The sequence below is a fragment of the Patagioenas fasciata genome, chromosome 12 (assembly GCF_037038585.1).
Source record: "Patagioenas fasciata isolate bPatFas1 chromosome 12, bPatFas1.hap1, whole genome shotgun sequence".
Taxonomy (NCBI): domain Eukaryota; kingdom Metazoa; phylum Chordata; class Aves; order Columbiformes; family Columbidae; genus Patagioenas; species Patagioenas fasciata.
The window spans coordinates 25,996,735-26,013,823 of NC_092531.1; the positions used below are offsets into that span (position 1 = coordinate 25,996,735).

The following is a 17,089-nucleotide window of genomic DNA, read 5'->3' on the forward strand; positions in this document are numbered from 1 at the left end:
CTCAAAAGGCCAGAGAAAATTACCTGAAGGTGTCTCCTTCCCAGTTCTGGCCTGTTCTGTCCTGCCTTGACAACCCGGCACATTTTACTGCACGTTTCTTTATTTTCACCAGCTGGGACAAGTTGCACAAAACCCAACAGATAAACACGTTTAGAGACGTGGGTTCAAGTTCTTCCCCCAGCCGTGGTTTTCATACTTCATCCTTCTTTCCGTTACGATCATTTTTGGTGAAGTGTTCAAATGATGTTTAAAAATACTGATTAAAACACGCAAACACCCAACCAGCACCAAACAGCCCAGTACTGCTCTACTCCACGTGCTCAAAGCACCTCGCTGCCCACACTCCACCATTCCATTCATCCAATCTATCAGCTCACAGTTCACAGAAATACTATAACCTGAAACTCACTGATCCAAAACCCGAGTTAAAACCTGCGATAGCAACCAGACCAGAGTTTTCCAAGCAAGCGTTTCTCATTGGGGAATGATGATCTGTCAAACCCACGGCCTCCAGCAGAAACACGTACACACGTGCTGACAGAACTTGCGTTCCAAATGAGAATGTCAGTCTCATCCAAGAATACCCAACAGTCTATGCATTGATCCAATGCATTTCTCCTGTTCTGACTCTCCAGATTGAAGGTACGTATACGTGTGTTTATTTCATATAACAATGGAGAGATTCCTTTCACTCTCCTGTAAAAGCAAAATCAGATACGCCAAAGAACAGGGATGGAAGTTTTCTGATCGCATTCCCCAAACCAAGGCCAGAGTTGACACTAAGGTAATTCTCCATCCAGCTCAATTAATGTTTCATTGCCGTATGCAAAGTGGCCAGCACTAACACAAGAACGCTGGAATCCCTAAATTATTGCTAAACCAGCAGTGGGACCCTGTGATGCATTGCAAAGAATAAATACAAACACGCATCCTCCAGCACCAAAGTAGGCAGAACCGCGAATATCAGCTCAACGCCTGTTAACCAAGTGTTTCATCTGCTGAAAAATCTGTTCAGATATTCTTTCTTCTGTTTTTAATGTAAAAGTTGAAAGGCTTTGGAGTCTGTACCAGTGTGGTAACCGAGTAAACCTTCCCGGGATGGAGAAACGTCCACACTGCTGACAGACGGGCTGGACCCAGATCAGACGCGTTTTCTGTCCTGCGTTAGTGACCGAGTTAGCAAGAGCGGTTTGTACCGCAGCGATAATGCCCAGGCGACGGGTGAGGAGCCTGCGGGCCTGTCCTGCCAGCCCCGCCGGCGCTGAGCGGAACCGGAGCGCAGCACGGGGCTCCACGAGCAGCCCGCGCCCTGCGGCAGCAGTGGCCTGGAGAGCCGCGACACCCCGCGCTGCCAGAGCGCGACGGGAAACGCCGCCGCGGCCCGGCTCCCCGCAGCCCGCGCACCGGGCAGGACCGCGCTGTGCAACAGCTCGCCACAGCAGGGAGCTCGTGCCAACCCTGAACGCAGAATTAACGAGTAAGGATAAACATACAAAAAGATCTGACGAGTGAACGAACACAGATTATGGCAGTTCATTCAGACCCCTATTATTTGCAAGAGGAAGAGGTGAAATAAAGGCTGAGTTCTAAAATCATGGCAAACGGGTCAAGACCTGCTCATGTTACACTCATTACCAGGGCGGGAGGAGGAGGAAAGAGGGAAAGGGGCTTTTTCCCTAGGTAGAGAGGAGATAATTTAGCACACAAACTGGTTTTGAGGCAATGCAGGAAGCATAGATGCATTCAGAGAGCACCTTCAGATAGCAAAACTGTGCCTTTAACCTCAGATACAAAGATAACACGCAACCCTTCCCCACGTCTCCCATCCACCTCTCCCACCAGTGCGGACACAGTAACACCCTCTGGCTGGTTCTACGCACACAACTTGGATTCTGCGTGAACACGGTGGCTCCCGACTGCAGTGGGACAGCACTCGCAGCTTCACGGAGGTCAGGAAGCAGTAAAATAATCCTTCACGTATCTCGACTGCTCTTACCCCTCTCTGTTTGGGGGAGGGAGGGAAGGGTGAATTCTGACTGCCGCCTGCACTGCTGAAACGGCTCCTGGAAGGTGGGGAGAAGAAACTCTGTGCTATCACAGGACAGAGCCACAATGAGAAACACACGTTCCTGCAACCGGCAGCAAAAATCGTGGCTGCTTTCCTGTTAATTGTCTGACTCTAAGAGATGACAGACAAAGAACGCACGGGCTCAACAGCAGGCAGGAGTGCGGGAAAGAACGAACACCTCCCCCAAAGAGGCATAACCGAACACACCCAAACACCAAAATTCACAAACAAAATTAAAATTCCTATAATAGAATGGAATGAACAGTAACTCCAGTGCTCTTATCCAGATGAGGCCATTGGGAGGCAACAGCCCACGTGAGATCGTCACAAATGGCACCAAACTAAACTCAGCTACAAGGCAGCTATAGGTAGATACACTATTCAGCTCTGGAAAAAGAGGCAATCCAAACCACATCAAGCCCAGATAAAACACCTTGGAGTCGACAAATAATCCACACAATCCAAGCACAAATTCACGTTCAAGCTGGAAAGCTGGAAACAACCTTTTGTACACGGGCTCGTGCTGAATATGGACCAGTAGGCAATGTGACTGGAAGCAGAAGTGACTGAGACGCGCGCGTCCGTCCCGCAGGACGCTGCCATCTCCGGAGGCGCTCGTGCCCAGAGCTCTCTCCAAGACGGACAGATATTTGCAGCATCAGGATCAATACGTCTTTGTCCCCCTTCTTGCCCCTGGGCCATAGCATCACCAACACTGAAGTTAATTGTCCCTAAAATGCTAAATACAGACCAACCTGGGTTTGCTGAACAACAAAAGTCTGTGGACAATATCCGTTGCCTGATTAGTATGCTCTATTTGGCTCGCTCAAATAATGTCGAGCATGCTATTTTTCCCTTAATGCTGAAAAAGCATTTAGTCAATAAATTTGTTGTGAGTAACATAAATGTTATTTCGGAGGGTTCTCACAGCGCAAGGGCCGATGAGGCATTCACTGCCAGCAGCCGCGGTTACTGCCGGGGGTCGTACTCCAGACACTGAACTAGGGCAGGCTGTTCTTGTCTCTCTCATGTTTTATTTATCCGCGGAGCCAAGGGTCTCAAGGTAGAGGAAGCGCTGTGCTTTCAGGGAGAAGTTTAAACAGCACAAATGTGCTAATACGGTCTCATTATTCTACTTAGTTTGAACTGCAAGGAAAACAGTAATCTCTAGAAAAACAGGGTGTGAATCTGGATAATTCAAGCTTTTGTTCTGTTGAAAAACAACTAATTATTGCATCAGTTCTCTCGTCTGTTAAACGGAAAAATATAAAGATACTTAACTTTATACCAATCTCCTTTTGTTCAAGTAACATTCTATAAAAAGCTCTAGAGAAAGAAAGCAAACTCTATCGCAGAAGCCCATCTTTCAGAAAAGTGTTTGTTTCACAGCTTTCACTTTATAACTAATATAGAGGAAGAAGAGACTCATAACGAAAAGGTTCTTACCTGGCAGCTTCACCTGTAACTGCTGAAGGCATGTTAATTATTCTGTTGATTAAAGCTATCCTGCTAAGTAAGAACACTGTTTCCAACGCCCTTGTTCCATCGGCATTTCCCTCGTGCCCGTCCTTCTTCCCGGTTTGTCCGTCGGTCGCAGCACGGTACTTGTTTGCTAACTCAGGCACTCTTGCCGAGAACAGGTTGATCACCGCGTGTCCTTCCAGCGCAGAGTGACCGTGTTTCCACCCCGGCAGCGCCAGCGAGAGGTGGTTTTCACCCGACACAAGTCCAAAGGCCACAGGACGCTGGAGCCTCAGGATACCCAGGTATCTAACACAAAGATTGTCTATTTCTTTATCTACACCCCACGGCAAGAGACACGACAGCAGCAGTTTAGCTGTATCGATGGCGATGTTCACATCAACGCTTCCTGATGGTTGCATTCTAATCTTCCTTGAACTTTTCTTCTTCTGTCTTTTCACGGCACCACTTTCTTCCAGAGCCCCGACTGCGCTGCCAGCCCTGCAGCCCTGCTCCGAACAGCCGGCATCCGCCCGCCCGCCCGCACACACGGGGCCCGCAGGTTTATTCCTTTTCAACGTCAGCGCCCGTTTCTCGGCAGCGCCTCGGGCTCTCCCCGGAGTGTCGTGGCTGTGGAAGGAATTCGATGCCTTCAGCCCACTGAGTTCAGATGTCAGCAGAACTTCCTCAAGCTTTTCCAGATCGAATAAGAGAACATGAAAGTTCGCACTGTTCCACTTCGTTTGAACTGGTACAATAGTAAAGGGCTGCTGGATGCAGGTGGTATCGGGTAACTGAAACGAAAAAAAAACACGTGTCCAAGCACAAATCCATAGTATTTTGTGATTTTCAAGCTATCAGCATAGAATTGCATAAGGAATAGGCCAAATCTATTAACTCTATTAAGTTCAACTTAGTAAGAAGTGAATAAATATAATTAAGGAAAATGGATTTTCTTCTAAGTAGCTTAAGATACACAGAAACATGTGCATGTAAACACTGTAATACAGGCTCCCCAGCACCTTCAGTTACACAGCCATGCTGTGAGATACACATATACACACATCTTTGCCAAAATTCCGGGCTGGTATTTATTTCTCCTGGTAGGTCTCATTCCAAGCTGAAAGGCTTTTAGGAAAGCTTTAAAGAACACAGGCAAACGAATCCTACGATGTTGGAAAATCCCCGCAGACCTGGAGAGTGCCGCACCGCCAAGCAGCACCGCGGGAGCATCACCCCGTTGGGAAGCTACGAGACTGTGACACAACACCTTGTATCAGAATCCGCTGTATCTACTAGAGAGGTATCTTTGACCTCCTGGGGAGCAGCAGACGTGAGGGAGTACAAATTCCTCCCGATGCTTTGCCCATTTCTTTAGGCGCTCGTGCCCCGTTCGTGCTCCCTGCGCCCCACGGGCCCGCACTCCCCGCACCCACAGCCCTTCCGCCCCACCGGCACAGCGGCATCCAGAGCCGGCTTCTCAGCCAGCGATGCCTTGGCAAACATCACAAGGGGTAAAGACTCTTCTAGATCACTGTGAGCTTTAATTTGCTTCTGGTAATTAGAAATATTCCACTAAGACAAAGAACTCTCTCTCTTGAAAAAGAGTTGAATCTTAAAAGAAACGGCCAAGTGCAGTAAGCAGGGCAGCAGCTGGCTTATCCCGAATGCCAAGGTTAACTCATCAGTCTCAACCACTCCTTACCTACCTCCTTCTACATTACAAAGTGTCATTTTATAGGAATAGCTACTGTTAAACTTTATGTTGTAGTTACAAATAACACAAGGAAAAAAATTCTCTCTATGTAAGTTATTTGACCATATTGTTTGAGTAATAATAGAATCTGGTTTTCTGTTGTTTAGAGAATGGCGCTCCCAGCAGATGAGGATGCACTCTAAACACATAATCTTATTTAAAAGTCTCCATAGGGAGTCATAAGTAAGAGATTATAACTGCTTGTTCAGGTTCTCTTTTATCCCTTTCCTTTTTCAAAAATAATACATTGTAGTTAAGCTGCAGGATTATTTTACGCTTTAATTATGCTGCTTCCTAATACATAGGGCGAACCCCATGGAATGCAAACACTGGAATTCAGAAGCTAACCTTGACATAAATAGACTGTATTATTTGGCTTATCGTTTTCATTTTCTCCGTTCTATACATTTATATTTGGTTGATTAACATTGAGAAACCTCTAGGAAAATCCCCATCCAAGCAAAGCAAACCTCTGTGACCATGTCGCTCTGTGGAGGTGTCCGGTGACGCTGCACGCAGTCACGACGACTGTTTATCGGCAACATGAAAGCTTATCGGCATTGATCTGAAAGCACCCACCGAGCGAGCTCAGCTCTGCCACAGGTGCTTCATTCCAGTGGAGGAAGGGGGACATCTAAACTTCAGACACAAAACACCATTTAGGAAACATGGACAAGCTATTCCCTGCAACAGAAGATGACAGAAAATAGAAGGAAACCCATAACGCTAACCATGAACTAGAGCGTTGGGAATAGATTTGATGATGGATGTTGAGAAGCAGATTAACAGATATTTACATTCTGTACTGTGCCTTTCGTTAAGTTTAGAAAGATTTCACAAGAATACATTCTAGTGCATTCAGATAAATATTGCCACCGTCTTTAATGTGTTTTCAAACGTACACATGCAGAGTTTGGTAACTCGGCGTCGCAAGCCACAGCGACAGCAGCAGTAACAGCGCCCGACTCGCCCCGAACCGCGCGCCCAGCCCCGCGGCCTCGCTGCCGCCGCACGGATCCAAGAGCCATTTCTCCTCCTCTCTGACAACTCTGCCCAACTCAGACGGCTATCACAAGATTGCATTTCAAACCCCAAATCCTTGAGTCGATAGCACATATATATCAAAACATCAAGCCATTCCAGCCTTACTATTCTCCCAGAGAATTTCCAGTGTTTGTGTTAGGAAAGAATCAATTTAGTAATACAGAGGCTTCCTTCAATTTGCAAGTGAACCCACGACCACACCACGGTGTAGTGAACACACCACACATGTTGTTCATCACGGAGACAACACACGGGCACATTGTCTACCTTGACATTGCCAGTTTTACGTTTTCTTTCTGACATGGCTAAATTTCTAATTCCCTGTTTACAGGTCTCCCCTGACTACCAACGTTCCACCTACTTCTACTATTTAGTTGAAAAATTGGGAAGATTTTTTTATTATTTGCTAAAAAAACCCCACCTTCTGGAAGCTGTTAGAGGGAGAGCAAACTGCACGACCTTGCAGTTTCAGTCGTTTTATCCAGGTTTTGTCCTTTTGTCATTGTCCAAGTGCATGAATCTGAGATAACCCAAATGTGAAGGTCCCGCTGCAACCCAGCTGTGACGAGCAGGAGAACGCGCCCCCTCGTGCACCCCCAGCAGCAGCGCTGACAGGAGGCGCTGCCTTAGTCGAGAAAAAACTCCAGTACGGTCCTGTTCCTAAGGCACAAACATCGCCGTGTCCAGGGCTGACAGCCAGGTTTCTATTGTCATGATCCAGCTTGCCGCTTGTTTCGTTGGGAACTGGCAAGGAGGAAGGACTTTTTAACTTGGTGCACGCGTGCATCACCCCAAAACCGACCTCACAGCACCAAGAGTGGCCAGGCCCTAATAAAACCTGCTGGATAACTACCTCATGAGGCTTCTACAATTAACTACGAGATCTTAACGAAAACATTTCCAAACACCAACAAAAACAGACTTTCTTTTAAAAAATAATTTTTCTTTAGAATTAACAAATCAACTCTTTGAATCTAAATAATTCAGTACTGAAGCTAGACCTATATATATATATGTGTCACTGGGATGTCAAGAAAAGCTCAAAGCTCCTGAATTCTCTCAGCATCAGGTGTCGTGGTTGGCCTGGCTCTATGCTCACAAAACACAAGCACGTCACACAGCTGCCTGTAAAAGCTCCTTAGCTGCTTCTACCCTGCCTCCTACATTGTACTTGAAGAGCGGTTTAGCTGCAGCCCCCGCGCCCCGGCACTGCCGGCCCAGCTCCATCCTGCTCGCCACGGCGCTGCCTCCTCGGCAGCGGGAAGCGCCGAATGGGTTTGGTTTTGGTTGGTTGGTCTTTGTTTTAAACACAGAATAGCTCAGTGTCCTTACCTGCACAGACGCTTTTCTCTTCAACCTTCTTGAGGAAAATAGCAGCATTACATATAATACACGTAAGACAAAGAATTATGTTTTGGGGACACGTTTGCAGGTGCTATCTCACATACAGTTTTGCAAAATAGGAAACCGGTAATTGTCTCATGGAATTGTCTCAGAAAACAAACATATAATGCACAAAATGGCTGGCACAGCGTAAATTAAGGCATTAAAATAATTTCTGAATCCTCCGAGCCCTCGGTTGCTAGAGATGGCAGTCGGCAGCAGTAAAACAAATTGTCTCCTTGAAATGTGCTTGGTGGACAGCAGCCTGATGATTGGCAGCACAAATAGAAGACAAACGAGAAAGCCTTCAATCTGCAGCTGATGCGCAGGAACAACATGGGGAGCTGCGTTTACAATAGAGAAAACATTACCAAGCTAATGGCACAGGCAATCATTTGACCACCATGCATCTCTGATAGCAGCAGGGCATCCATTTTCAGTTAAGTGTTAGAGTACCTTTTTGCTTTCTCCGACCACTGCGGGGGTAAAACAACCCGGTGTGTGAAACCCACTGACTGGTAATAAATTACTATATTGGATACTTTTTGTTTTCTCTCAGCAATGACTTTACTGTGTATTCCTGCTATCATTACCAATTAAAGTGCAGATTGCGTTAGCAAGCTATATCTAACTGTGTATCAGTCCCCACGCTCCAATTGCTTTGGCAAGTACCGCAGGGTCAAGAGGCTCCTGCGACCTTTATCAGCTGAGTCTCCCTGACCACTCGCTATTGGAGGCAATCTCGGCTGAACAGATGGACACTTCTGCAGACTCTATAAAGCTTAGAATATAAAGATAAATGAAATTGTGTTTGGGGCTTCAAACTGGTTTATGAGCATAAAATATTGTTAGCAAGTTCCACAAAAATCTCAGATTTCCAATAGCACATCTTAAACCCCCACCATGAACACAACATCTCCTTATCTACTAGGAAATTCTATTATTTGCTGTAGCTTCTAAAAATAAAACTAAAAACTAGATATAACTTACATGTCTAGTTAGTACAAAGTCACTTCTCAATCTAGAAAGCCTGATTTTATTACTTGAATCATTAGAAGACAAGCAAGAAGAAAATGCATTATAGTGTTTCACCATGACAGTAAGAGCAGCACACAGCACATGATCAATCGGGACATTCGGTGGGGAACACAGACACCTGGGCAGCGCGGAGCAGGTGATCAAATGGGTCACTTGGTGGGGAACACAGACACCTGGGCAGCACGGAGCAGGTGATCAAATGGGTCACTTGGTGGGGAACACAGACACCTGGGCAGCGCGGAGCAGGTGATCAAACGGGTCACTCGGTGGGGAACACAAACACCTGGGCAGCACGGAGCAGGTGATCAAACGGGTCACTCGGTGGGGAACACAAACACCTGGGCAGCACGGAGCAGGTGATCAAATGGGTCACTTGGTGGGGAACACAGACACCTGGGCAGCGCGGAGCAGGTGATCAAATGGGTCACTTGGTGGGGAACACAGACACCTGGGCAGCGCGGAGCAGGTGATCAAACGGGTCACTCGGTGGGGAACACAAACACCTGGGCAGCACGGAGCAGGTGATCAAACGGGTCACTCGGTGGGGAACACAGACACCTGGGCAGCGCGGAGCAGGTGATCAAACGGGTCACTCGGTGGGGAACACAGACACCTGGGCAGCACGGAGCAGGTGATCAAACGGGTCACTCGGTGGGGAACACAGACACCTGGGCAGCGCGGAGCAGGTGATCAAACGGGTCACTTGGTGGGGAACACAGACACCTGGGCAGCGCGGAGCAGGTGATCAAACGGGTCACTCGGTGGGGAACACAAACACCTGGGCAGCGCGGAGCAGGTGATCAAACGGGTCACTCGGTGGGGAACACAGACACCTGGGCAGCGCGGAGCAGGTGATCAAACGGGTCACTCGGTGGGGAACACAAACACCTGGGCAGCGCGGAGCAGGTGATCAAACGGGTCACTCGGTGGGGAACACAGACACCTGGGCAGCGCGGAGCAGGTGATCAAACGGGTCACTTGGTGGGGAACACAGACACCTGGGCAGCACGGAGCAGGTGATCAAACGGGTCATTCGGTGGGGAACACAGACACCTGGGCAGCACGGAGCAGGTGATCAAACGGGTCACTCGGTGGGCAACGTGAAGACCATAAGCACCTTCTATAATCCAATACAGCTCCTGTCAGCCGCCCGTGCACACTCCCAGGTCTCACCCCGCCGGCCTCCCGGAGCCTCAGGCTCAGGGGGTGCAAACAGTCGGCGAGGCCCATGGGAGCAGCGGTGCTGCCGCCCCACGGCCACCCGCGACCCTCGGCTCCAACACTCCGCTCACCCCAGCACTGAGATACGTTTAACGGGCGCGTTCAGAACTTCCTTCATTCATTTACCCTTTTTAAACCTCAGTACTCGTACATAAACAACAAAGCGTCAAAAGCCCGGAGCTAACAGCGCTGCCGCAGCTGTTCACATGCCGTGTATGTTTGACCTGGGCCTTCACCGTTTGGGCAGTGCAGTCCCAAACACAGGTGTCAATTCATGATGATTTTCCCCTATGAACTAGTTTAAAGAAGTGCTTTGAGCTTGCCTTAGATTACTTTTATTATCCTATGCATTACACCAACTCCGGTAATATTCCCAAGGATACCCAGATCCTCCTGAGGATCCATCTCCCACACAGAAAACGCTGCAACACCTTCCAGCTCACATCACCAATGTTTGTCTATCAATTTAACTGCAACATCAGCAACTCAACCTCCTTCCTCTAAGAGTGCAAACCTTCCTTTGGTTTGAATCCCAGTGGAGAACGCTGCAACCTCCGCAGCGCTCCGAGCAGTAATTGTGGCATCGCTCTTGACGAGCCTGTGGCAGAACCTCAGTAATTAAGCCAAGGGTGTTCGAGCCCATGCTGTGATGAACGGACTGAGCAACCGGACAAACCTCCCTTTCCCTCACCAGCGGGACAGACTGCCGGCCAGATGGGTCTGCCGGGCACAGCACGTTCGTATTGTTCAGAGAGAGCTGCTAACACATCATTGCTCACTGTGAAGACCTGGTACGAAAGTCAGTGTTCCTCTTACTTTGTTTCCATGTGCACACTGTCTGCCCCTCTCTCCATCACAAATACCAAACTTCAATGTTTCACTGGATTTAACGCAAGTGTACACACAGAAGTGATCCTGGAGACAAATCATAACACGACGTCAAAGAATAACTGGCAACTAAAGCTAATATAGAGAATATTCTTCACATTAGTTTTTAAACAGGGAAAACAAAAGTTTTCAGTCACTTCCAGTATAATAATAGAGAAACAAGTTTCTATAAATATATGCAAATTGTGTCTGAAGTGTTGAAATAAATAGCTCAGGCTTATTCTCAGGTTTCTGTCACTGTTTCTTACTCTCCGCACCTGCAAGTTCAAAGCGTGCTGCAACATCACCGTTGCACGTTTCTGCTTCCATTTTGCTTTGAGGTGACCAATGGACAAACACACTGAAACCAACCAATTCTGGACCGGTGCAGCAGCTCAGAAACCGCAGGAACCCCCAGCAAACCCACCCGCGGCCCAGGCTGCCAGCGTCTCCAGGGCTACGACGCCTTCTAACTCATACCAGTTTAATTCGATAACTCTGAAGTTATTACTTCACTGTAGTGGATAAAACACCTGAGAAATTTCACAGGAAATGCAGAACTGAAATGCTTTGCATCTGAGTTACAGGAAATAAAAATATATGCACACCCCCCCCTTCATTTCTTCACTCACTTCCCTTTTACACTTAATTAATATACTGCTAAAACCAGCTTCTGACCACCAGTCCCAGCAAAAACCAGAAATACCCTGGCAGCAGCCACATCGAGTTTACCAACGCCAAGGAGAAACGCTGTACTTCTTTCTGTTTCACTGTGTTCTTAATAATCCACTCCATACAAACGATCAAATCTGTAATTCCTCATAATAACACTCTAAATACCACAAAAGGAAAAAACAAACCCATAGTAACCTATGTCTAACACACCACGTGTATGGTGCCACTCTTGATTTTGTATTTGATAGGTATTATCTGGTGTTTGCGCTTGTAGCTCATTTCCATTTTTCTATCGGTTTCCATCAGTTTCAGTGAGATGTAACCAGCAGTGATTTCCCAGGCTTCCAATAACCGCTGCATTTCTAAATTGCATCCTTTGCTAAACTAAACCAAGTAACTGCTGTTGTCTTTTACCTACTCCGTTCTGCAACATAACAAAGTAGGTATTTCTTCTATTGTTTACAGTTTCTGTGCATTCCCGTTTCTTGTGTTAAGCACGTATAAAAACACGGTTTGGCTTTCCCCTCAGGAAATCCGCCTGCCCCCACGCACCCTGCCTGCGCCGTTTGCTCACAGCGGAATACCTGCGCTGTTGTATAAGCAAATAAGTTCTTTAGAACAACTAATGCTAAGTAGGTGAATTTAAAATGTTTAAAATGCATTTACAAGTGTTAGAGTAACTGGTATTTAACTGCTCTGCTCATAACTATTGCTAGTACCTGCATAAATCAAAATGAGCTCTTACAGATCTTGTGTAAACCCTTATTTAGGTATTTTGGCTCTGCTCTCTGCACCATATATTAATGCTCAAAGAACAGTATTTTAAGAAATAGTCAAGTGAATATATCAAGCAGTAAATACATGTAACGCTCCCATCAAAGTCCATAAATGAATAATTACATTTTCCCCGTCATCTTTGTCCTGTCCACCTCCCCAGCACTGTAACCCAGCACCCTAATGCTCGGCCATTATGGCACCACCTTTGGAAGCTGCTCTTCTCCCACATTTTTACCCAGAAGCGGCTCAATTACGCTACTGAAATCACTAGAAATGTAAGTGCATGATGAACACAGCTGCCTCTCCAAATTACTTAAACTGAAAGTTAGGATTATTTAAACCGAAAAGCCAGGAAGCTTTCTAACGTGAAAGGTGCCTGGAACATCAGGAAAACAATTCCCAGACATATCCAGCTTTTTCTGTGCTTCCATGAAATCTTCATATGATGCATTCAAGCATTTTCATGTGGTTTTTTAAACCAGCTCTTCACACAGCTTCAATTTTCAAAAATAACTATATGACTTAAAGGGGTAACGAGAGCTGGTTCCATATAAACACCATGAACACACAATCCAGTGTGTAGTCTATTGTAATTAAGAGCAGCGATTCGATACCTACAGCTCGTGGCCAGGTATCATAGCAACCCCGTGTCCCCGAGTACCCCGGCCTGCTCGGCCCCGGCGCTGCGGCAGAGCCCACCATGTAACCGCGGGGCTGTCACAGGGACAAAGAGATCCGCCTTAAACCCCGCGCTCGGCAGACGGACGGGGCCGCCGCAGCAGCGCAACCAGCCAAAACGGGGAGGGAAGAGCAGCTTTTGTCACCGGTTACACAGCTCACGCACCCGCACCCTAATGTGCGTCCACATAAGCTGGAGAGCTGAAGCAACGCTGCGTTACCGCATTGTTTACACTGATCCACAGAGCACCGCCTTCTTCTTCGCACTAAACACGAGCATCATTTATCACCAACATTAATCTGAAAATAAAGCAGACCCACTTTAAAAATAATATTTAAACTTCAACAAATGAACTCTAGATAGTCTTGTATAAATCTGCAAAAAAGAGAAGAAATAGGTTACTGCGAACAAGAACCCGCTATTGATTTTTGTGCGGTGCAGTAAAGCATCTCCATTCTATTTGGCTGCTGTCACAGCCACTCTTTAACAGCTGGAGTCAAATTGCACTATTTACAGCAAGAGCCCTTGTCAAGTGGACCATAAGTATTCTAACAATACACTATTCAAATGGCACTTTGCCACACAAATTGCTGACTTGATGAATACCCCATGTCAACGACTGGGGCCAGTGTAAAAGTTTCAGTTTTATGAGAGGTTTTACATTCACATATTAAGTAAAGCTTTCTTGAAGAACTATTAAGCTATATATTTGGGGTCTTTTGACATAGAAAATAATTAAAATCTGTTTAAATATATCAAGGGGATTTGACAACATGAATATGGATCTCGTGTTAACTGCATTTGTCACACTCATCTGTTATTGGTGCTCCCGCCGGCACGTGCGGCACAATAAAAGAATTAAAACGGTCAAAACACCATGAAATCAAAGCATTCTGCTTTCGGATCTGTGATTTACATGATGACAAATGTTCTGAAAGAAATCCTTTGAAGTTGGACTCAAGATGGAGTAAAAAGAAACCATTGCTTTGCAAATGTTATCTGTGCTTGTCTTAAATACAGTATTAATTATAAAATAATGTGATGCTAAACATCAAGAAAAACCACTGAATCTTGCTTGCAATCTTGATGTGGATCATCTCCTTGCACGAAATAAGGATCACTCACAAGCACAACACCAACGGGACCGCACAGGTACCCCTCGCTCCACGGCACCTAAATCTTCTGAAACAGAATTTCTAAAACAGAGGCTAAAACTGACTTTTTAAAAACAGAAACGTTATTAACAGTTTTGTGTGCTGTTAAATTTCTACTACACAATTTGCCAAAGGAGCAAATTGACGATGAAACACTCATAGTCTGCATCTATACTAAAACCTTCTGATAACGTGAAAGTTCCATGATGCTTTCATCTGCGTGGTCGTTACACGCTTATCAATACGATATGAAATGTCAAACTCTCCAATATTCACAGAATTCTCACTAATTTCAAGGGATATGGGCTTCAGGAGACTGCATCAAGTGATAAAATACAACGCGGCACTCCTGAGAGCGCCACGAGCTGCCCGCAGAAGAGCGCAGCAAAGCGTGGAGCTCCCCACGAGCCCGCGCTCAGCACCGAACCGCGGGAGAGCCCGGAGCCGCACGCTCCCTTTGAGCAGCCTGCGCCGGGCTCCGGACAGCGCCGCGGGCCCCCGGTGTTCTGCGCCCCCTCCAGCTCCCCCCGCGCACCCAGCCGCCAGCACCCCAAAGCCCCAGACCCCGCTCTGACGGCACTGGAGCCACAAAGAGTCCCCAGGTGTTATGGATGACGGATTTCTGATGAATAAGAAGTGGCTTCCCGAGCGCAGAACTTTGCTTGTTAGGAAATCAGACTGCGCTAACTTGCCTATAACGGCAAAAAAGGTGAAATCAGGAAAAAAATAAAAATCTTGACAGTCATAGGGACGTCTAAGACACATTAATAATATTCTCTCAATAAAAAGGTTTTTATTGGGACAAGATAATTGATGAACAAAGTTTAAGCAATAAATGGAATATTTTATTGAGAATCAGAGCAGCCAAGACACGTGCCTGAGAGCGCTATAAATTATCATTACAACTCCACCGCTATCTATTGTGATATTACCTGCAATTTAAGATCATAATAATCCCCAAAGCATGTCAAACTCTACCAAAAACTATTTTCCCCTATTCCACGAGCAGCACGCTTTCTTTCCAGCCACTTTGTTAAACTGAAAATCCCCTGGATTTAATAGGTATGACCAAAGACAACTACTCGGACTCCTCCTCCGAAAAGGCGAGAGGAAGCTGTTCCTTCAAGCGAGCGGTGCGATGGGTTCCGTGCCAACGGGCAGCGCGCACCATCTGCCCCGGGCGCTCGGCGGGATCACGGCCAACCAGACTTCCAGAAAATAGGATCACAAAGAACCTCAGAAATCTGCCTGAGGTTAGCAAAAGGTCAAAGAGAAATATTAAGAGTTAAACAACAAGCACTTTAAACTTAAATGTAAATGGAAATTCGTAGCTACAATAAAAAAAAAAATCAAAAGATTAAATTTCAGAATGAAGACTTAGATTAAGCTGTACTTCATCAGACAGAATTTCGGGACACAGTTAATGAAGGCAGACGCAGGCCGCGGCCCATTCTGAGCGCTGTTTCCACCTGTGAGCTGAGGGAGAACGTTTTCCACCCTCCATACGTGTGGGCGATGGGTTTGTCTGCGTCCTCCCAAAAACCAGTAATTAAACAACGCTGAACCAGAACAAGTGACATCGAGGCCTCCTTCAGATGCACCGACAGCAAGAGCTCAGTGAACACACCCACTGCTGGTGTGCAAAAAGGGTTTTCAGCAAAACAGAGGTACCATTATTTTCCAACCCAAATAAGGTTATACCTACCTTGTTGAATTTGAGATTGTACTAAACCTGAGACAGTTTTAATAATTGCTTTTACATTTAATAAATACAAGCTTTTAAAATACCTACAAATAACTGACAAATGCAGACATACCTGGGCCACAAGCGAACAGAACGACTGTTGCACGTCAACTTTACTTCTCATGACATGGTGTCTCAGTACCCATTCTCTCAACTTTAACAGCACATAACAATAGCTGCAGTGTGGTATTCCCTTCTATTATTTTTTCAGAACAAAATGACAGAACACGTCTTTTCCACCAGTCACAATTATTTAGTTTAACAACTTCTACACAAAATTATCAGGCAAATCTAAGACAACACCTGGCCAAACGGCTCCTGAAGACCGTCAGACCTGTTCGCAGCCCTGTATCTCCAAAGGAACACGGCCACCCTCTCTGTATTTAGTCATACTCATGTAAACGTGAAGCGCTTGCACTGGGCTCTGTAATGATGTCAACAGAAAACCATCCAGAACACTGACACTGAGGGACAACAGGAATCTGCAATTTCATAGAAATGCAACAGTGGAAAGGCCAGCAGCGTTGTGCCATGAGGTGTTTTTCTCCAGACACACGAATCCCAACCAGGGCTCGGTGGTCCTGGTGGCACCACTAACGGGTGCAGCCGTACACCAGAGGCACGAGGAAACGGCGCTGAGCTATGGGTGCAAAGCCTCTGAGACAGCCCCTCCGAGACACCCACGGTGACCCTGCAGAAGGCCCTGCCCACCTTCCCCGCGCTCTGGGAACCGGGGCTGAAGGCACAAAGCGAGCCAGATAGAGCAAGGCTTCACAGACTTAAAACCAGGCCTCCACGTCCCTTACACAGGGCCGCGCATCGCGAAGGTGAAGGGCAGAGAGCACGGGTCACAAGCCATTGCTCTAGAGAATCCCCACTCTCACCTCCTCAGCCGGTCTCTGTGCGTGAGCAGGGCCGTCACACGCCGCGCCGTGCTTGCAAGAGCTGGAGGGCTTGTGTCCAGCGTGTTTGCTCCTTCTTGACTCCGGAGGCACGGGAAGGAACGCTCCTGCCGGCAGGTGCTCCGGCTCCTCCAGGGCGGCGAGGATCGCCTTCGCGGTCGCGCCCGTTTCGTGCCGCTCCAGCGTGCCTGAGGAAACCAGAGGCGCTGTCACCTTCCCAAGGAATCGCACGTTGCAGCACTGGCACAGAACATTTCACGTGGCCAGATAAACCACCAAACATTTACAGACCAGCAAACTAATTCTTCATTTTCTGGACC

The 17,089-nt window shown here is 46.9% G+C and overlaps 1 protein-coding gene across 3 annotated transcripts in view; it reads right to left on the reverse strand.

The window, feature by feature from the left end:
* Positions 1-17,089, reverse strand: part of WDR72 (WD repeat domain 72) — an 86,878-nt gene that overhangs the window by 38,908 nt on the left and 30,881 nt on the right. For all 3 annotated transcript variants that reach the window (XR_011741147.1, XM_071814124.1, XM_071814125.1), the window contains exons 14-15: positions 16,752-16,957; positions 3,515-4,323 (exon numbers count right to left, since the gene is read on the reverse strand). Coding sequence is in view for 2 of the 3 variants with exons in the window: in XM_071814124.1 (XP_071670225.1) it covers positions 3,515-4,323; positions 16,752-16,957 (1,015 nt within the window). In the remaining variant the exon portion in view is untranslated. The remainder of the gene's footprint in view (positions 1-3,514; positions 4,324-16,751; positions 16,958-17,089) is intronic.